Source organism: Cladophialophora psammophila, assembly GCF_000585535.1.
Source record: "Cladophialophora psammophila CBS 110553 chromosome Unknown aczJe-supercont1.15, whole genome shotgun sequence".
Classification (NCBI taxonomy): domain Eukaryota; kingdom Fungi; phylum Ascomycota; class Eurotiomycetes; order Chaetothyriales; family Herpotrichiellaceae; genus Cladophialophora; species Cladophialophora psammophila.
This window is the reverse complement of record NW_006912936.1, coordinates 646,927-668,404: the sequence shown is the minus strand read 5'-3', so window position 1 is coordinate 668,404 and position 21,478 is coordinate 646,927. Positions and strand designations below refer to the sequence as shown.

General features: G+C 52.5%; 5 protein-coding genes across 5 annotated transcripts; 4 read left to right on the top strand and 1 right to left on the bottom strand.

The window, feature by feature from the left end:
- Positions 1-1,077: 1,077 nt before the first annotated feature.
- Positions 1,078-3,012, top strand: A1O5_09175 (serine/threonine protein kinase; the record flags this gene model as incomplete). The annotated part of the gene is made up of 2 exons (XM_007749755.1): positions 1,078-1,452; positions 2,347-3,012. The coding sequence occupies 2 exons, from the start codon at positions 1,078-1,080 to the stop codon at positions 3,010-3,012; spliced, it is 1,041 nt and encodes a 346-aa protein (XP_007747945.1).
- A 2,316-nt stretch (positions 3,013-5,328) lies between these two features.
- On the top strand, positions 5,329-6,420 carry A1O5_09174 (D-malate dehydrogenase; the record flags this gene model as incomplete). The annotated part of the gene is made up of 1 exon (XM_007749754.1): positions 5,329-6,420. One exon carries the CDS (start codon positions 5,329-5,331, stop codon positions 6,418-6,420), a length of 1,092 nt encoding a protein of 363 aa, XP_007747944.1.
- Positions 6,421-6,613: 193 nt separating this feature from the next.
- Positions 6,614-8,524, top strand: A1O5_09173 (uncharacterized protein; the record flags this gene model as incomplete). The annotated part of the gene is made up of 1 exon (XM_007749753.1): positions 6,614-8,524. The coding sequence occupies one exon, from the start codon at positions 6,614-6,616 to the stop codon at positions 8,522-8,524; it is 1,911 nt and encodes a 636-aa protein (XP_007747943.1).
- Positions 8,525-9,381: 857 nt separating this feature from the next.
- On the bottom strand, positions 9,382-12,549 carry A1O5_09172 (uncharacterized protein; the record flags this gene model as incomplete). The annotated part of the gene is made up of 2 exons (XM_007749752.1): positions 9,382-10,332; positions 10,384-12,549. 2 exons carry the CDS (start codon positions 12,547-12,549, stop codon positions 9,382-9,384), a joined length of 3,117 nt encoding a protein of 1,038 aa, XP_007747942.1.
- A 6,792-nt stretch (positions 12,550-19,341) lies between these two features.
- A1O5_09171 (uncharacterized protein) lies at positions 19,342-21,195 on the top strand (the record flags this gene model as incomplete). Its single annotated transcript, XM_007749751.1, has 3 exons — positions 19,342-19,432; positions 19,501-20,389; positions 20,454-21,195. The coding sequence occupies 3 exons, from the start codon at positions 19,342-19,344 to the stop codon at positions 21,193-21,195; spliced, it is 1,722 nt and encodes a 573-aa protein (XP_007747941.1).
- Positions 21,196-21,478: the final 283 nt, after the last annotated feature.

Sequence of the window (21,478 nt, the reverse complement as noted above, 5' to 3'; positions counted from 1 at the left end):
TCTACCGATAAATCAATCAGCTGCACCTCCAATCGTGGAGATGACATCACAAGTGTCGACACCCTCAACGGCTTAGGCACCTGCCGAGGGCACGACGACGGAAGGAATAACTACACAGGCACTCGTTCCTCGATCGATCGAAGCGGATTGAGCAACACCAGCGACGCAGCGCGCACCCACACAACAGCAACTTGACCCGCCTATAGAGGTACAGGCAAGAGTGACGGAAGAGTCCTTTGCACCTGCTCGAGCGCCGGAGACAGCCAACCTCAATCGCAGCCGATGGACGAAATAGACGAAACATTTGGCTTCCAGGACGCCGATGACTGGCTAGACAACATGATCGACATCGACAACGAGTGGTTACCTCACATCATGGAAGACGAAACATCCATTCCGACCTCAAAGGCCGCTGATCCCCGTCTGGCCCAATGGGTGGTTTACAAAGGCTGCCAATGCTCAGAACCACAGGGCATTAATAGCAGTTGGCCAACAAAAGATGCGGAGCTGAAAATCGCCCGATGCATAAAAGTGTGTGTGTAGCTGCGGTGACGACTTTATAAATGCATCGGAGCTAGGCAGACACCTAAAGAAGAATAGATATACGCAAAGAAATGTCAGCATATACTCTGAGCCACGTGGTAGATGGGGTAACGCTACTCTAGGATGGACCTCTATGCCTCACACAGGCACCCAAGCCCGTCGAACGGGTTCTGAACCTCCAGCCCGTCCACCTAATCCCTGGACAAGCCGGAGTCAGTCTCTCGCAAACAGTGCCCAGACGACACCACGTTTATGGTAGGACACCAGGAGCTTCGCATCTTATAGTACAACGTCCAGAAGTCAAGAGACGCCGTCTTTGCGAGCCTGTTCCAGGACCGATGGATCCGCGAATACGACGTACTCGCGATGTAAGAGCCCTGGAGGAACCCATTCGTTCTAACATCCTACCACCCACTCAAAACCGACTTTCAACTAGTATACCTCAACGATGACGCCACGAGGGTATGATTCTACATTAACAAACGCGTTGATCCAGGCAAATGGAACACAACACACCCCACGAAAGACATTACCATGCTGGAAATCAGCATTTCTACTCTCGGCAATAAGCTCCGCAGCATCAACGTCTACAATGAGGTAGGAACCAGCATACTCGCAGACCTGAGAGCAGCGATCAGCAGGTCAAATCCCGACGACGAACTCCTGGGGCTCGGGGACTTCAACCTATACCACCCACTTTGGTCGACAACATATCGACATGCCAACCGTGGAATCTCCGCCGCTCAACCTCTACTCATCATCATCGAAGATTTCCACCTCCAATTGCGTACGGTTCCCGGTAGTATCACGCATTGGTGGAAGGACGGCGATTCGACAATTGACTTGACTTTTAGCTCCGAGGAGGTGGCATCCCGCTCGAAATATTGTAAACGAACCTCGGTCGACGAAGTGAGGCGCAACTGAGCCTGTTGAACGACGTAACGGTCCGAGACTTGGCGCTGATGCTGGTTCCCGAACCTAGCATCTTTGATATTGAAGGCCCAGCGATTGTGCATCAACATGCGATGTGGGAAGCCGTGCGACCAATGCAGGTGGAGAGGGACCGAGTGGCGCGATCAGGATGCTGTGACCGAGCGAAACCTCGGCCTTGAAATTGGCTATCATGTTCGTGTGATGCCCTGTTCGGAGGCCATTGTGGAAATAGGACGAAATGCCGATCTTATTCTGTCAGGATCGTCTATCTCAAAGGTCCAATCTTCGAAGTGCATCCTGAATCGAAGGAAATTATGTTTCACAACCGGTCTCGATATCATACGACCATAATCAAGCCAGAATGCTTCCGAGCGGACGGAAATTTCCGTCAGATTGTTCCAATTCCTGACATAGAGTACCACATCGGCGCCGGAGACGAGAAAAAAGATCAATACTCCTTCGATCGCTGGTGGGTGAAAATGGAAAATCTATGGAGGTCATCAAGTGCGACTACCAACTGGCGGAGGAAAGGGCACAGAATCCTCGCTGAGCGCGGACTGTCGATAACGGGCCGACAGAACTTCCATCGTGGTACAACACGCGACTACGCACGCCTTCCAGCGGCGGAGCACAAAGAACGACGAAAGGAGAGGCTTTGGGAAGAGGCCAATTTGGCACGGTCTTTAAGGCGGTGGACCTTGATTCGGGGCGCTTTGTTGCTATCAAAAATATCAACCTTTCTCCACATACCAATGGCACATTGTCTGAGCTACGAACAAGGTTATATCGCGAAGTTAGAATCCTCTCTAGAATTTTGCGTGTCTGTCATTAAATCAGACTAATCTTTGAGATACTAACATTTCACGACAGAAATACATTGTCGAGTACGTCGGCTACTCTGAGCAGGAGAGAGGAACTCGGCGGATTGATATGGCCCTCAAGGCCGGGAACGTCAACGATTTACTCCGAATGCACCCCAATCTACGTTCCAACGGAGTCGTTCTCGACCGCCTAATAAAACAAATGCTGGAGGCTCTTGAAAACCTTGCATATCAAGGACTATTTCACCGAGATGTTAAACCCGACAACATCCTCTACACCCCGGTGAACCGCAATGAATGCATATTTCAGCTTGCGGATCTCGGTCTTGCTAATGAACAAGCGTGGGCCAAGACGCAAGCTGGTGCTCCGATATTCCAGGCTCCGGAGATATGCTATGGAGGGTATCATCAAACGTCCAAAGTGGATGTCTGGTCTCTGTTCGTCACACTTGTCGCTGTTACGCGCCCCGAAGAGTTTGAAGACAAAAGATTGAATGGCTATGGTCAGATCCTCGACCTTGTCGGCAAAGCAGCAAAATCCAGGCTGTCATCAATCGACTCCCGCGAACGTCTATGGTCAAATGAGCATCAACGATCCATTATTTTCACGCCAACAGGTAAAGTCCCGGTGCCTGCTGTTGCCCATTCAAAACTGAAACCCAAAAAGAAAAACTCAAGTGAGTTCCCAAGAGCCAATGTCAATCATGTATCTTAGACATCAGGGATTGGTCCGTCCCTGACTCAATCATCTTGCTGGGGGGGCCACCTAAGCCGCGTTGATGTGCCCTGACTGAGGCTCAAGGTGAACCGATCCTGATTCAACGTCGTCCAGATGGTAAGGCAGAGCCTTTGAAGTAAAAGCTGTGGTAGGTTACCAACAACAGCCCCCCTTTACCTCGAAGGTTGCCCCTCCCTACAAGAGCCGGTGAGGCAGAACAAGGGAGAATGAGAATGTATGAAGCAACCCTCCGAAACAACATTCTTGAGCGCCAACTCTGATCAACAAAGGGTACACAGGCCACATGAGCCCAGGCGGAAGCGCTTCCTGTAACGATTAAAATGACTCCCTCGGCTTCATCTTATTATTTATCAAAAGTTCATCTTCGCACACGACAAAGCTAGGGTCAGCAGTGCAGAGCTTGCAATTGGGCTTTTGGCCATATCTCGGCAGCTATGTCTCATCTCCTACCACACTAGCCAAGTTAAAATATTTACCTGGCATCATACCCAAACCCCTCCACTATAAGAAGGAAAAGAGACACTATGTGTAACACGGTCTTCGTCGGGAGATACTGCGAATGCGGGAAGGAGTTGGAAGCTTTCGCAGCTTATATTGAGCAATGTATTGTCGTCACGCAAGATCCCGAGATGAAGCCGGGAGAATGCGGCGATATTACTGAGATGCGGGTGCCACAGGACCCGAGGGATTGCCCTGGAAGCTGTTCTTCCGCTGGTCGCCCGACCACGGAATCTACAGCTGCTACGAGCCACGTCGCGAAGTCCGAATCTTCAACTAGCAGACACAAGCAGTCTGCAAAAATTCCAGCAGCTAGACAGAAGGCACCTTAATAACCTCGGAAAAGAAGACGACCAAATAACCAGTAGCCAGACACAGGACACCTTTAGCAGCCCGGCCAAGAACGCCATCGAACAACCAGCACCATCCTCCTTATCTGCATTCAGAGACGTCACCGACCTGCTGATCAAGCTCATTTGCGCTGCTGAGGATATATCAGTAGCTCTTCAAGATTTAAAGAGCCAGATGTGTCCTCAGCGCACTCCAGGCTTTGGGGTCCAGGGAAGCAAGTACCAGTGGACAAGTCACGTCGTCGTCGTCGAGACTGAGACAAATATCCACAATGTTGTGAGGCGCGTCTTGCACGGTCAATACCCGATGGATGGCGAGTGAAGGAAGCTCAAAGATGAGAGGAGAGTGGGCAAAAGTCAGGGATGTTGACCTGGCTTGAGAGAAGCATTGACATTGTAAAAGGTGCGATGCGGAACATTGTGGTTGACAGTGCGCTGATCGTATTAGCTAGTCCTGGGGCCCGCGTATAGAACCAGACCAAGCTTTTCTCAACTCGCCTTCAAATCTTCCATTAGTCCTGTCCCTGCTCTTCGCCGAGTTGATCATAAACTTCCGAAAACGTTCTAGTTAGTCTGAGATCTGAGTCTTCACCGACGTCTCTCAAGCAGTATTGGTAATGCCACGTGAGCCACATCAGTCCTTTCTGGTGTCCTATGTCTCCTGCTCCGGCAATACGTCCCCCTTTCGCTCAATGTCCAGATTGCTACTCCCCGCACCACTCAAAATGCCGGGGACAGAAAGACCATATATTCTGCGCCTTGTACTCTAAGCCTCCACAACATTCAATTCGCTGTCACCAGTCTTGGAGAAAATAAAAATTCCTGTTGAAATGAGCCCTGTGTCCACAAGACTTGTGGCTTGTTCAAGAGAACATGATGGGAGGGATGACCTGAATGCCTTCTCTTTGCTACGATCCTAGGCTCAACCTTTGAAGAGAATGTTCACTTAGAACGTGCTGCTCAGGGCAGTAGTGCTATCCGACGATATATTGGGTCATTTTCCCCAGCGGTTGAGACTGAGGTAGCCAGCCAGCCAGGCGTGGAGAACCGATCAAGGGGCACCAGGGGGTTCAGCCTTGCTTATGTAAGAGAGGCAATAGCATCCTGCTCGCCAGGCAACAGCCAGGCTGTAACACTCCACTAGGGTCAAACGTGAAAGAGGCGACCAGCGTGCTCACAGAGGCAAGCAGCACAATCCAGGTAATTACTTATCCTCGAAGCCATGAATCATAAGTCACTTCTGTTGTTAATTGGTGCAATTACGGTGATATTTCCCTTGCCAGGGACTCCGATTTCGCAATAGCTACCAGCGTCGGCCAAAAGATAGTCGGCCAAAAATTAGCCCGACAATTGATGTTATATATCCTTCGGATCCACGTCTCCTCACTCCCCAGGCGTGCTGTTCATTTTGTCAGAAGCCTTGTTTGGCCTGTCCATTATCACCATGATTCAACAAAAGAAACTGAAAATCGCAGTCATTCCTGGAGATGGAATCGGCACAGAAGTGATGCCCTATGGCGTACGATGTCTCCAAGCAGCCGCAAAAGTTTTTGCGTTTGAACTTGAGTTCGAGGAATTCGACTTCGCAAGCTGTGAATATTACAAGAAACATGGTGACATGCTTCCAAAGGACTGGAATGCCACATTATCAAAATTTGATGCAATCTACTTCGGCGCAGTAGGTATGCCCGACCAAGTGCCCGACCACGTTAGTCTGTGGGGCAGCCTCTTGAAGTTTCGCCGCGAGTTTGATCAATATATCAACTTGCGGCCTGCACGGTTAATGCCGGGAGTGCGCTGTCCGCTTGCAGGGCGGAATCCCGGAGATATCGATTTCTGGATCGTGCGAGAGAACACCGAGGGAGAATACAGTAGTATTGGGGGCAAGATCTTTGAGGGCACAGACAGAGAGACAGTCATTCAAGAGACAGTAATGACCAGAACTGGAGTCGACAGAGTGTTGAAGTACGCCTTTGAATTGGCCCAGAGCCGGCCGAAGAAACATCTGACGAGCGCAACCAAGAGTAACGGCATAAGCATTACAATGCCTTATTGGGACACCAGAGTTGAGAACATGGCCAAATCATATCCGGAAGTGAGGGTCGACAAATACCACATCGACATCTTGACGGCACACTTTGTCCAAAGGCCCCAAATCTTTGATGTGATAGTTGGCAGCAATCTCTTTGGAGACATCCTTTCAGACCTTGGTCCAGCTTGCACGGGGACAATAGGCATAGCCCCTTCGGGAAACATTAACCCAACTGGTGAATTCCCAAGCTTATTCGAGCCGGTACATGGGAGCGCGCCTGACATCGCTGGAAAGGGGATCGCCAATCCTGTTGGGATGATCTGGGCCGGTCAGATGATGCTGGAACACTTTGGATTTAAGGAGGCTGCGGCGGCGATGCTGAAGGCGGTCGAAAACGTGCTCGCTCGAGCAGAAGAAGATGTCATTACGGCGGATATGGGAGGAAAGGGAAATACAAAGACCTTTGGAGAGGCGATTGAAAAGGAAATTTTGGCTGCGGTGTAAATAGAGCGACAGAGGCCAAGGCCACTCAAGGGCTTGCCCAGGTCTTCTAAAACGGCAAGATTTCGCTTATCGATATGGATGAAAAATAATGTGCCGAGGAAATACCGATTTCTTTCTTTCCCCCAAGAATCTTGTGCTCTATTTTCCCTTCCGCGTACCTCGTTGTCGCCGTCTGCAGTCTCGTCCATCTTTCATGGCGCCAGATAGGGGGACAGTCCTCTCCAGGGGGAAGACCTCTAGAACATGGGAAGCTCTCAACCCTCCGCTATCACCATGGATCCTCGAAGCAATGTCAGCCATGAATTTCACCCGCATGACCCCAGTCCAAGCCTCGACCATCCCCCTCTTCATGGCCTACAAAGACGTCGTGGTCGAAGCTGTCACGGGTAGTGGAAAGACGTTGGCATACCTCATACCAGTAGTGGAAAAGTTGTTGAGACTGGAAGAGCCGATCAAGAGACACCATGTTGGTGCTGTCATCATCTCTCCCACCAGAGAATTGGCCACACAAATATACAACGTTCTGGTTTCACTGCTGAGGTTTCACCCCCCTTCCGCCGCGGGGCTCGAACCATTGGATGCACACGCTGATTCGCACGCACACAATGAAGTAGAGTGTTTTCCCCCTTCAACGCTGAAAGTTCTCCCGCAGCTGCTCGTAGGCGGCTATACCACACCAGCGCAGGACCTGAGTAAATTTCTCACGGCCTCTCCAAATGTGCTGGTCGCGACACCAGGTCGACTTGTCGACATCATGACCTCAAGAGATGTCCACTATCCGAAATCCTCGTTCGAAATCCTCGTGCTTGACGAAGCTGACAGATTGCTTGATCATGGGTTCAAGGACGAGCTCACTAAGATTCTCAATCTCCTACCAAAAGAGAGGAGGACAGGTCTCTTCAGTGCCAGTGTGAGCGAAGCATTGGACCAATTGATTCGTGTTGGTCTGCGGAATCCTGTAAAGGTTGAAGTCAAAGTAAAAGGGGCAAACGGAGTGGAAGACAAGCGGACGCCAGCGAGTTTGAAGATGACATATGCGGTGACCAGAGCTTCTGAAAGATTTCCCTTCTTGACAGCTCTGCTGAAACAGCTCGATCCAATGCCGCTTCGGACAATCGTGTATTTGTCCACCTGTGCCGCTGTGGACTACTTTCAGACCCTGCTACCATCAATTATGCCCTCCGACGCCGTGCTTGTGCCTCTGCATGGTAAGCATCCAGCCAATGTCCGGGAGAAGAACTTTATGCGCTTCTCCAACTCAGTGTCTCCTTCTGTACTTTTGACTACCGATGTTGCAGCAAGGGGGTTGGATATCCCTTCAGTGGACTTGGTGGTGCAGATTGATCCCCCGGCGGACCCGAAAGTATTTTTGCATCGATGTGGGCGAGCAGGTCGCGCGGGTCGTAAAGGCCTTAGCGTCGTCTTCCTCCTCCCTCACGAGGAAGACTATGTGGAATTTCTGAAAGTGCGACATACTCCCATTGAGCCCTTGACCGAACCCGCTACTTCCGAGATAAACGAGGACTATCTTGCGACTGAAGAGAAGTTCCGCAAGATTGTCCTCACAGATCGGGCACTGCACGACAAGGGGCAGAGGGCATTTGTCAGCTGGGTCAGAAGCTATTCGAAGCACGAAGCAAAATCTATCTTCAACCTGAGTGGGGTTGACTGGCACGATCACGCTGCTGCATGGGGTTTATTGAAGATGCCAAAAATTGCTGAGCTCAAGAATACCAAGCTACAGCCGTACCAGGCGCAGGATGTCGATTGGAACAAATATGGGTACAAGGATAAGCAGCGTGAAAAACATCGAAAACAGATGCTCGAGCTGGGTCTGAAAGATGAGTCCAGGGGTCTCAAGGCGACTGCGTCCAAGAAGCGGAAGGGCACTACCGTGGCGTGGTCTGAAAAGCTCGAGCGCAAAGCCAACAAAGAAGTCAGGCGATCTAAAAAGGAAGCGAAAAGACAGCACGACAGAATCGCGAAGATGACGGAAGACGAGAAGGCATATGAAGCTGAGACTGCGCGGATGATTCAGCAGATTCAACGACAGCAAACCAAGGCGGGTAGTAACCAAGAGGACGTCTTCGAAGGCTTTGGATGAGAAGAGCTAGTACTCACAATAGACGACACTGTTTGCCAACGACAGGTGGCTCAGATCCTTGCAAAGCTGTCATGAAGCTAACCCGTGACAAAATCGATTGATTCCAACAAGCCGCTCTTTGCAGCCAACAACCTCTGCCACACCAGGCGGACCTTCGATAATGCTCAATGAGCCTGAGCCTGAGCCTAAGCCTATCTGGGCACTTGTTGTCCTGTACCCATCCACCTCCACGACAACGCCGCGTGCAGACGTCTAAAGACACTCTTCATTACAGGCGAATATACGGCCACGGCCGGGGGCCTGGCCACGACGCACCGATCTCCGAGGAGATGTTTTTGCCAGACAAAAACAAGACCGAAATGCCCCGTCCCTGCGTCGTGCTATGCGATGTATATTATGCTATCTCGTCCATCACAAGGCCGTCCAAGTCGTAGAAACGGCGTCTGCTTGCTCGCTCGCAATCATTTGGGTCCGGCGCAGGAAAGAACGGCCCAACGACCACCCATCCAGCCAACCAGTCAGCTGGCCAGGCTAGCTATTTGCGAGAGACGATTCGATCTTGAAATTCGCAGTATGTAGGTAGAGGAACGAAAGGGCCGCCGATACGCGGGAGGATAAGGGGGAGTCAGGCGATGGCTCGGGATGTGGCTATGGACATAAACATGAGGAAAGGGGCGGGTAGAGAATGAAATGAAAAGAAACGAAACGAGATAAAATGATTGTCGCAAACCACAAGAACATTTCTTTCTGGGCAAACACCTTATGTCGAGCATTGCATCTTCATGGCGATAAAGGACCTACTAAAACCATATGATATTGCTTCACAGACAAATCTCACTTACAGTAAAGCGCAGGAATCAACTTCCCGCCGCGCCACCGGCAGCACCACCACTACTCCCGTTCCCACCGCCGAACCCGTTGCCGCCGTATCCATTCCCGAAGAAAAAGCCCTCGAACAGATCATACTGACCCTGTCCATCGCTCCAATCGTGTTGGAAATCCAGTCCCGTCATGCCAAAGCCCAGATCCAATCCACCGCCGACGTCCAAGTTGAATTCTCCCTCGCCACCTCCGGTTATGGTGGTGCTAAGGAAGTCCATGCCTGGCAGGCTGGACATGAAGTCGGGGTTGTATGTGTTCTGCATGTAGAACGGTGTTTGTTGTTGTTGCTGCGTTTGGGTTTGCTGTTGGGCAGAAGTCTGGTTGAAGAGCAAGGGGTTGTTGGATGTGCCCATGCCGAGACCGTTGTTGATTTGCGAGTTGATACTTGAGGCAGGGGACATTTGTTGTTGGCGAGGAGAATGCTGCGGGTGTTGTTGTAGCGGCGGCAGCCCCATTGCCATGGATCCTTGCGGTGATCTTTGTTGCTGCTGTTGGAGGCCGTGCAGTGGTTGAGGAAAAGAGTAAGAGGGTCGAGAACTTGGTTCGAGATCATCTGGAAACAGCTCGCGCAAATCCATGTCGAATTTGGGCGGTGGTCGTTTGGGCATTGGTTTTGGAGCGATGCGAGTCGTGGTGCTAGTCGTCGCAGGAGGGTAAGAGTCAATTTGCATGGGTATAGGTTGCGTTTGAGGTTGTCCAGACTGGCTCTGCATGCTGGACTGTCGGGCGAGATGTTGTCTTGGTTGGTATTCTGCGCGCCGTTCCATCGAGAAGCCAAATCCAGGTGTGGACATGCACATTTGGACGGTTGCTTTGCTCATTCGCTCGAAGGCGTCTCGGCAGGCTTCTGCGGGTGGGCATTTCTCCATGAGGTCGCCTAGGACGGATGTTGCAGCGAGGACTGTGAAGTCGAAATCATCTAGTGTCTAGGAGGCAAATGTTTAGCGAAAACACTGGAAAAGAGACAGGAGTCTTACCAAGCGAGCTCTAACAGCTGGTGAATGCCAAACAGCATACAAGAAGGAGATGCCGGCCATGAATAGATGGTGCGTGGCGAGGTACGTATAATTCACAAGCCGCAGTCGATGAAGTTGCCTGTAGAGTTTCAACGTCTTCTGACCAGCCTCTGCACATTTCAAAAACACCAGATCTTCGTCCTCTTTCTCTTCCAATCTTATGCTTGACGGGCTGGATACGTCCTCGGTCGGGCTGAACTCGTTTGCCAGAGGTGCTGGAACACTGAGGCTCTGCCGGTAAAGCATAATGACGGCTTGCCAGTAATTGAGCTCCAGGAATTGTACCGAGAAACTGACCCCGGTCTCCGACGGCTCCGGCGCCGATTCTTTCCATTCATATAGTCGCTGATCAATGTCTCGTCGCCAGGAACGAAACGAGTCGAATTTGATCAGGAAAGGTGAGGGCAGCTTGGTGTGCATGAACTGATTGCGGCGATTGGTGCCGTTCAGACGGGCTTGCCGCGCTTGTTGATGTTGAAGGACTTGAAGGATCTCAGATTGTAACAGTCGCAAGCGGAAATAGTGGTGGGAGACCCATTTGTACGTGGGTTCATCTGGTGAGGCTGGCTGCAAAAAGCCAGCTCTCGTGATGTACTTGTCGTCGAGTAAGGAGGGGAATTCAGTGGTGACGACTTGATCTGTGATGCCAAACGGTCTCCCTACGCAAGTGCTGACCAGACGGTCGAAGGTGTAGGTACACCACCAAAGTCGTCTGCGTAAGTCGCGAATCCATTCTCGTCGCCCTTTTTCTTTCGCGTCCACCTGTCCCGGTGGCTTCATCTCCATAGTGGTCGCCGGACCCTGGTGGCCTTCGATGTTGTCGTCAATGCCTGTCCCATCTTCATAGTGCAGACCGAGATCCACGGCCAGTCTCATGGCGACGCCCACAATGTACCAGAGCCCTGGAGCCACGGGCCTAAGCAAGGCAAAACTGCATAGGAGCAGGACAGCCTGGAGCTCTTCCAAATCACCATTGGGACGTTCAGCTGCTTCCATGGATGAACTGGCAGCCAAAAATGACCCAAGGTTGACAATAGCGGAGGCATGGTATTCCTCGGGCTGCGCTTGCTGCATAGCCAGTCTTGCTCGTTTGTGGGCATAATCACTCGGTTGAGAGTTTGGCTGGGGGTCAGACGAACCCCATATAATGCCCGCGCCAATTGCAAACACGATGTTGAGCAAGTACAGTTCACGGCAGGTACGCTTCGAAGGGTCGATCGAGTACGTACGGTCAAACAAATCCATGAACTCGCCTCGATGGAGGATCGGGATCTGCGGGTTGGCATGCTCAAAGTACAAATTGACCAGTTTCTCCCCCAACGGTCGATCCGGGAATGGGGCTTCTTTGATGGTGGGTTTGGTCTGGAGGCCAAAGTATGAATCTCTCATGGAACTACCTCCTGAACTGGCTATGTTGGGCAAGGGACGACTGGGCCGGACACCCGCACGCTCCGAGTTGTTGCAGGACACGGAGCTCTTGACCGCAGCCAACACAACCCGAGCAAACGATATCCCAGATGTAGAGCCCAGGTATCGGGCGTCGGAAGCGCCCTGCACAGAGACCATGCCAATGTTTGAGACTAGCTTGTTGAGCTTATCGGCATCTTCTTGCTTCTTGTCCCAGTCTTCATTTTTGATGGGCCGCGGCGAGCCATTACTCGGAGATTGTGGTCCTATCCAAGAACTCTTTGCGCTCCCTGGGGATTGAATCGGATCACTCAACTCTTTGGACTCAGCATTGTACACCTCGGCGGCGTTATAAGGAATTGCATGGGCCTTGAGCTGCTGCTCGAAGTATGCCAGTCGTGTCTCGAGATAGTAGACATAGCTTCGAGGAATCTCTCTCTTGGTGATCGGGTCGTAGCCTACACAGCGGACATTGGCCTTTTCGCAAGCGGAGCATACAGGCAGACGTTGATCACAACGGTTCTTCCTAATGCGACAGCGGTTGCAGGCAGAGACATTCCTGAAGGCCGAGGTGGCCGACGCAGCAGAGGTGAGAGGAGGAGAGTTGGTCGAGGATGCGGCACCTGCAACATCCTGTGGTTGCGGTGGGACGAGGGGTTCGTCGGCGGGATACGCTCGCTTCTGGCCGGCGGTCTGAGGAGAGGTGGCGGATGAGGGCATGTCATGTCATGAACCAGAGAACGACACTGACATCTTCTGCCAGGAATGGAGAGAGTGCACTATCCAGAGCTACTGAGGCGGCATGCAAAGGAGACTGCAGCAGGGCCTGTCAGCCTCGTGCGGTGCGGCGTGTGGATGGCCATGGCGGAGACTGCGTTTTGCTGTGTCCCCCCCCCTCCCCCCATAGTACGGGAAAGACTGAGTAGCCTTATCTCGAGATGCGCCCCCAGCAAATCACGTTGACGCTTTGCCCACGCCTTGGCAGATAAACTGCCGCGGTTACATTCGCCAATCGCCAGAGTAAACGAGGCAATCGAGTAAATATAAGAAGACCTCTTTCGCGGCGCCAGCTTCATGAAAGATGGGACAGTCAAAGGTCGGAGCAGAGGTATGTACAAAGTATTCGGTGAAGGAGCTGGTGGGTCTGTGCTGCTGGGGAACCCGTCCACAATGATGACCATGTCCAACCCTGCTACGTGCCAGTTTTGTAGTGAATTCAATCTCACCTCAAAGTAACAAGTTCAAGCGGAATAACCCCAAGACAACGAGTGTAAAGATTCCTACGAGCAATTGTTTCGATCGCGGCAGCACCAACGAGAAGAGATTCAAATGGACATCTCCCAGTATCACCAGTGAGATTGCCTTGGCCTCTGGTCCACGTTTCCAAACACAAGTTCAGCGCCAACGACATGAGCAACAGATCTCCTTTTGTATTCTTGGCTGATCAAAGAACCCCAAGAAAGGCCAGGATAGGAAGAGAGACATCGTATACATTTTGAACACCGAAGGCACATCCCGTTCTTGGCCGAGAAGCCTGTGATGACCCGGGACGAGAAAGACTGGGCTGCGCCAGGATCACATATTCCTTCGCTGATACTGGCCTCTAGGAGACGAACCCTTGTGGAAGGCCGTGGAAAAACTCACGTCTCCTTTGTTGACTGTGCATCACTGTGCAAGCTGGGTCATGGAAACTAGGCGGACAGCCTCGATCTCAGGGTCAGACATTGGTCTTCCGTGCATTCGCTCCAGGAAGCACTCTCGACGTTACGAACTTGTTCTGGGGTTCGGTGCCGGCGGCTGTTCTGGAAAGCGATCATCCGTATGTCAGTCATGGGTAAGTGCATACCGTGGTAGGTGACCAAAACATATTGCGCAAAGTGTCGAGCGTCTGGCCATGACCACGCTCAAGACGTGGGACCGCAGACATAGGGTTGTGGACACGCGTCAACCGTTAATCCATCTTATACAAGCCTCATTCCTGTTGAAAAGGTCAAAAAGGTCAAGGAACTAACCCTTGAGCCTGAGCGTCGCACAGATCCAGACATTTTGACAACCTTCATAGCCATCATCCTCAACCTTAAAACCGTGAATGGAATCGGATAAGCAGTTGCATCCTCAGTCTCGTTCATGACATTCGGGACTGAAGGGATAATTTCCCTAGTTGCTCACAGAGAGTAGGACTTAGCGGTCCAGCTCTCGTGCGATTGCCATCGATTGACACTTCTTGGTCTGCCGTTCCAAGGGTCCTCTTCCTACCTGATACCTGCAATCTGGTCGCCTGCGACAACCGTGTCCGCCTCAGCTCCTACGGGTTCCGGGGTTGCATCTCCACGCCGGACTTTCCACCGTTGCAAGGCGCAGTCATGGCTTAGACGTCAGAACTACTTCCAATTTGCAGCCACTCATCGTACCCCGAGGATCATGGAGGCCAAGTGCTGCCTACCGCCAAAAACAAGGAACTCGTCCAGAAATGATGCAGATGACCGGTCCTTTCTCAGAGAGATCGCCACCAGACGCCCTGTTTATGAAGGGTGAGGGTGGTCCCTCCACTGAACTGGCATGCCACCTAAGGGGCCACAGTTTCCCCCAAAGTCCGGCGATTCCCATCCTTTCCGGTAGTGCATGGATGGACGACGTCGTTTCGAAACTGGCCGAGTTGTCGAATTGTATCCGTTCAAGCAAGGACGTTGGGCACAAGCGGGTCAGCGCAGACTAGGCGATCAGCATTCAAGAACTCGGCTGTTCCGGGCGTGGTTGACGTTGCAACTTGCAAGGTGTAAGACAAAAGAACGGCGAAAGAGGTGAGAGACCGAATGGCAGTGTGACACATACCATCGACCACCTGCAGTCATAGAAGAATGCATGAAACACTTCCAAGGCACTATTCCCAACCTGACAGCCTCGGTGGAATCATCCGATGCAGAATCCGATGGTCTAGATTTGGGATGGAGAGGGTCTTGACGGATGCAAATTTCGTGTCCATCGGAGACGATGCAACTTTATCTGACCGCTACTTGACTGACATTCGGATCACTTTGCCCTCCTGGGCAGATGCCGTAAGGTTTATTCTCGATAGACTTGAACAATTCTCACTGATGGTCGGAGGCGAGGTGACAGGTCACACCAAGGGAGATGCATCTCGGACGGTGAGGCCAGCTAGGACGTTGAAAAGCCGTTGACCCGCCCCCGAACCTGGTCCTTTGACTGTGGTCGACCAGAAAGAGTAATCCCCTCACCGGTTGGAGGGGTTGATTGACAGGCAGGGCATGTGTTGGCACCAGATGGAGGATGCATTGTGCGACCGGAAAGCGACGGTTGTTTGGTGGTTGATGATGTTATTGCCCAACTCTGCAAGGGAGGATGAGATGTCAGGTGGCGCCTTGCATGTCGAGCCTGGGGTGTGAACGAGGCTCCAAAACGCAGGCGAGGCACGCAGCTCTCTGTGCGGTCCTTTGTGCAACGCGACAATCATATACGACATTGTGCATGCTCTAGGGCACCTGCCCACGCCGCCGCCGCTGCCGCCGTAGTCTGCAGGGTGCATAATCTGAGGAGGATGTTTCTCCGGCATCTTCATGTGGGCAATCGTACAACCTCGTCACATAGTGAGGCAGAGCTAGTTTAGCTTGGAAGAATTCTTTGTCATGACAACAGCCCTTCTGCTCTTAGGTCTTATTTTTCCGGGGCACAGGGATGATGCAGCAACCAACAAACTCGGTCGTCTTCCAAAGGGATCTGGCTCTTTTGGGCGAGTGACAGAAGGTGTCGATTGCTCAGTGACAGGTCGACCGCACACACACGTTGCAACATTTGTACATAACGAGTCACTTGCAGATGGTCTAATGAAACTCTGGTGGTTTCTCTCGATCGACATGGTTGCCCGAATATGCTGGCTACTCAGAGAATCAGACAGACGAAGGGCAGAGGGTGTTCGCGGAGGAGCCATTGTAGCCTCTTCAACTGCCTTGCATACCGTAACACAAACGACAAATTCCATGCAGCATGACCCCAAAAATAGAGGAATGGACCAACAGGGGCGACCAAGAGAGGCGTGCAAGGACGGTGCAAGATTTTCCGCGCCATCTGCGGCAGGTCATTCTGCTCATGAAGGGTTAGAATGGGGCAAGTGACAAGGGACGCGGCTTGGCTCGTTGGAGAGGAGAGAAAACGGGGCACCTGGCGAGCTGGGCGTGGTATGCCTAGAAAAATGCCTAAAAGCTCTGCAGCCTCCAGCCGCAGCCTGGGTTTCCGCGGCTAAGTAGGGTGACTAGTTAGGGGCCCAGCAAGCTCTTTCACCTACCTTACTTAGGTAGGGACTCGAGGGACTCCGTAATCACCCTTGCTTGTACAGAGTACCTAACCTTAGGTACTTAGGTCACTATGGATCTAGGTACCTACGTAGGGCGAACCACTTCCCCGGAAACTCGGGAATATTCCATTGGGGAGGGGGGGGGGGGGCTTGAAGTCTCATATTTCTGTTCTCTCTCATACATATTCGCCGGCTCCTGACAAAAGTCGCAGGTACCGAGCATCTCATACTAAGTAGGTCGACGTAACTCTGTAGCAGCATGGCCGGAGTCCCGGTGGCGTTGTTCTGGAAAATGAATCAGGGGTAACAAGAGGCCAAGTCCACCCGAGCTGGACAGGTTGAATATTCCCCGGTGGCGGAATTCTGGCTTCAGCTTCCGGTGAAACTCGCGAATTTCACCTCCAAAGTCAATTGTGTGATGAGTTTTGGCTACGAGTCGTTAACTTCCTCGCTATGCTTGCTCCCCCCGTTCCCAGCTCCAGTTGCAGTTCCAACTTTATTCTCCAGTGAGACGGTACCGGGTCGCTGCTCCAATGGAGATGCTTGTCCGGCCAGTGCTCATTCGATTCGAACATGCTAAGCGACCGACAGAAAGGAGACGGAAGCCCTCCCTTGCCTCCTCCCTTGGTCCCTTCTCCTTGCTCCCTGCTCATGCTCTCGCACTCGCGCTGTCTCCTTTTTCACTTTCATTTCACCTTCCGACTTGCCTTTCACCCGCGCGTGGACCCAGGCGAAGTCTGCCTTGGACTGTGCGTTGGCCCTGGTCAATGTAGTCGAATCACTGTGCCAGAAAGCCCATCACAGTGAACCTTATGATCCATGTCTCTCTTAGGTATATACCCGCCCTGGTGCATTGGGACATGTCAGACATGTTGCTTTTTCCATCCTATCCCCATCCACTCCCCCTCTCCATTGTTCACAAAAACGAACAAAACCTGGCCCGCTCATCTTCCGAATCCTTTTGCGGCCCTTGCTTCTTCTCCCAGTCTTTTTGGCAAAAGACAACGAGTCGTTTGAGGCTCCCCACCTGCTGCAGCGGTGCCGTCTGCTGCATGTCGCCCATCTTGAGACACGTTCCCGTGTTGGCCGTGGGCCCGAACCACCAGCACGAGCAGAACCGAGTGTGTAATCCGTAAATATGTAGCTCGTACGAGGCAGGATCGTCGTCATCAAGGAACTCGGGTACGAGCACAAGCAGTGGGGCGAGCGGCAAGCGCAGTCACTCCTCCTACCGACTCGAACATTTTAGTTATTCCAAGGCAACCACCCCCAACTATCCGCTTTTGTGCGCCTTTCACTCGCTACTCCTGAAAGCTGACCCCAGTCTATGACACGCACCGATCGGTATTCTGTCCTCTAAACCCCACGGGAGCACTGTTTCATCGCCAATCACCACCTCGGCGTGTCCTGACAGCTCTGGCTCTCCTTACAACCCAAACTGATCGATTATCCGCGCCTCCGTCGGGCATGACCGCCTTTTTCACCGCCTCCAAATCCCACGCCTTTGAAGGGACGATCGGTGAGAAAACCAAGGACTGGATGACTCAAGGGCTCAAAAAGTCAAGTATATTGTTGACCTACTGAGATCAGGCCTGTACGGCGCGCAGGTCACGAGGGTGCTGTGAAACGAGAAGGATGACATGCTGCTGATGCAGCAGCTGGTGCGTAGTGGTGGCGCCCCCTCGTCACAGATTAAGTCAAATCGGTACCCGGTACCCAGTACCCAGTACCCAGTACCCAGTACCCAGTACCCAGTACAGGGCACTGGATCCTGAGCAGGATTCCCAGCCGGCTTGTTCGCCACTGGAGGAGCGAAGAAGCAAAAGCTTCTGGGGGCAGTCTAGCGGGAAGCCCCAGTGCTAGCCGAGTGGTGGAAGGGCCAACGCTAGAGGTAATATGCTCTTCGGTAAGCACCCTCCCCTAGTGCCCCGGCCAGCGGAAGACCAGGATCATGTTCCTAGCCCGGCTCACCTCGGTCCACTCGAGCTCTGGTCAGGGGTAAATTCCACTCTGGCCTAAGTGAAGCCCATGCCTATCGATCCTCCGAATCATAAGTAAGGGCCCTTGAGGTACCGCTGTCGCGGTTCCTGCGCTCAGATGCGCTTTTAATTCTACTGGCCTGGGACATGATACCGAATATTTTCTGGATACTGGGCGGTTCCGCCGTTCAATTGGCCGTACTTACAGTACTCGGTACACACTGGATGAACTGGGGAGCTCTACCCAGTACCCAGTACCCAGTACCCAGTACCCTTGGCTACTTCACACGAGCGTGGGTGTCCTTTTTTTTTTTTTCTTCCCGCCCTTCCCGTTTCCCTCCAGAGCATCCTGAAGCCCGCTGAACCTTTGGGCTCCTTGTCCCGATACCAATCCCGGATCCACATCGCCACCATCGCATGGCAGCCCTGAAACCCACTTTCTGGAGCCCAAACGGCAGCGAAAAGCCAAAGTGCCAAAGGGGAGCATCTGGCCTTTTCTCCATTTTTTTACCATCCTGGCCTTGACTCCATCAGCGCCGTTCCCCCTCCTGTGCCCACCTGTCCAGGATCTAACAACATCCCACCTGGGCACAAGTCGCACCTTCCCCGAGTATCACGCACCACTTTCCGGCCCTTCCTGACGGGCAACCTGAGTTGCCCAACTTGCTTGAACCGTCCGATTTGAAGAACATCATCTCCCATCCCCTCCCCCCCCCCCCCCCCCCAGTCCGCGCGGACATTTTATTTCGGGTGACTACAAACTGGTCTGGCGGCACATACGGCTTCAGGCTCTAGCGCTCTGACTGGAGCTGCCCAACACCGCCTTCTGTGGACAACCCGGCGCGGATGTCAGAGACTTTGCCTGATTACCTTTTCCTTCCGCGCTCCTCGTCCGTGTTACCGTGGCCGTCTTTTGGCCACTGGCTATGCGAAGAAATGTCTCCATCGCGAGGTCCTGCTCGTTGCCGCGCTCTGTGCTATCCCAACGCTCCAAGGCAGTCCACCGCCTCTTCCACGCGGCGGCGGATGCGCCATCCCGTCAGAAAAGAAAGAGATGAGAGCGCCCCGCTCGCCCTGTCTATCGTTGCTCGATCCTTTGTCTCCTGGAAATTTCCTTTCCCTTATTATGGACTGCCCTCCTCGCGCCGAGTGCCATATGACCCTCTTCTTCGTTCACCTCCCTTCCCGCCCTGCCACGACGAGTCGCTTTCCTCTCTGGTGACGATGCCGAACTGTCTCACCAAACTGTTCCTGGGTGAACGCAGGCCCAAAGAGGTCGACGATGGTTTTCCGTACAGACAATTGGGCGTCCTGGGTACGTCATCTCGCAGGCTCTCCCAAATTGGCAAGCTGTTGCGAATCAACTAACAATATCTCCTACAGCAATATGTCGCCTATGCGAACCAATCGCCTTCATGTCAATATTCCCCTATGCATACCGCATGATTGAATCCTTCAATATCACCCAAGATGAATCACGAATATCTGTTTATTCAGGCATGCTCATTACCGCGTTTGCTTTTGCCGAGTTTTCGACCGGAATGCTTTGGGGTCAAGCCAGCGACCGCTTCGGCCGCAAACCTGTCTTGATCATGGGTCTTGCGGGGACAGCGCTGAGCATGATATGCTTTGGGTTTGCGCCCAATTTGCCGTGTGCGGTTCTCGCTAGAGCCCTCGGCGGCCTCTTGAACGGCAACGTGGGGGTACTTCAGACCACTGTAGCAGAGCTCGTGACAAAAAAGGAGCATCAGCCTCGTGCGTATTCCATTATGCCGGTGGTATGGAGCATTGGTTCCATCATTGGACCGTCGATAGGCGGAGCCTTGGCCATGCCATGTGACACTCTGGGATTCCCTCGAGGCGGCCTCTTCGACAAATTCCCCTTCTTGTTGCCCAACCTTGTCTGTGTTGCAGTGCTCCTTTGCGGTATTACTGTGGGCATTCTGTTTCTCGAAGAAACACATGCAGAGAAAAAGGGTCGCCCAGATTTCGGCCGTGAGTTGGCGAAGACGCTCTTCAAACGATGCAGGACGGAAAAGCATCCGTCACAGCACGGTGAAACTGGCTTTGCAATCGGAGACCAAATGGACTTTTTTGACCATGACGATCCGCCTCCGGGTTACCAAAGTACGGAGAACTCGCCATTGCTGCGCTCCGCCTCAACGGTAGAAATGGACTCGGAGATTCTGCGGGAGAAGGAGTCGCGCGGCGCGGTCAATGCCTTCAATAAGCAGGTGAATTTGATCATTGTCGCATACGCAATTCTCGCCTAGTACGTGAAATGTTTCTTGACCAACCTCGGAGTCCGTTGGCGCTGACTGACATGTTTCTTTTAGCCATAGCGTTTCATTCGATGCCCTGATGCCCACCTTTCTTAGCGAAGAACGAATGCAGACAGAACTTGTTCTTCCCTTCAAATTCTCAGGAGGTTTTGGCCTCAGCACTCGAGCTATCGGTTTCATGATGGCAGTGCAGGGCGCCTATTCGATATTCGCCCAATTCTTCATCTTCCCTTTTCTGGCCAGACGGCTTGGACCTCTCTATGCGTCTCGGCTGGCGATGACTATTTGGCCACTGCTGTATTTTGCAGTACCATATCTGGTTCTCCTTCCCGAGCAGCTGCAGAAAACGGGCATCTACATCTCTCTTCTGACCAAAATCACGTTTCAAGCCATATCATTTCCCTCGAACGCAATTCTTCTTGCTAATGCCGTGCCCTCCAAGAGTGTGCTCGGGAAAGTTAATGGCTTTGCTGCATCGATGGCGTGCTTGGCCCGCGCCTTTGGACCCGTTGTGACGGGATTCGTGCACACCTATGGACTGTATCTTGGTTGCAGCGGGTTGGCTTGGTGGGCGGGCGGCCTGGTTTGCGCCGCTGGAGCTCTGGAGAGCTACTGGATGGAAGATCCCGATGGACGTCTGGATCGTCCTTCGAGTGAAGGGGAAGAGCGCACCTGCGAACCGTTACTGCACCCTTCTGTGGTCGAAGCAAACGATGAATGCGTCTCACCTCGCAGTGAGCGGTTGGCTTTCATCGACAACCTGGATCTTGCAGAGACCACACCGGAGAAAGCATGAACCCGACTCCACAAAAGGACTAAACTGGCTTTGGGATATCCTGTTTCACACAATCTTAGAGGCTCAGCAACCACTTCGCTCACCACATTCGACACTTTTTACTGAGTCTGGAGTTCAACATCTGGAGGCTCATCAACTGCCGCCGGCTTGCTCAAATGTGTGAAATGCCTTTTTTTTTCCCCTACTGATGATCTGGATTTACGGTAACAAAAGACTGGCTTTCAAAGCGGCGCGAGCCGCGACACCTTTTACATGGAATCAATTAGAAAGTGCTGGACAGCGA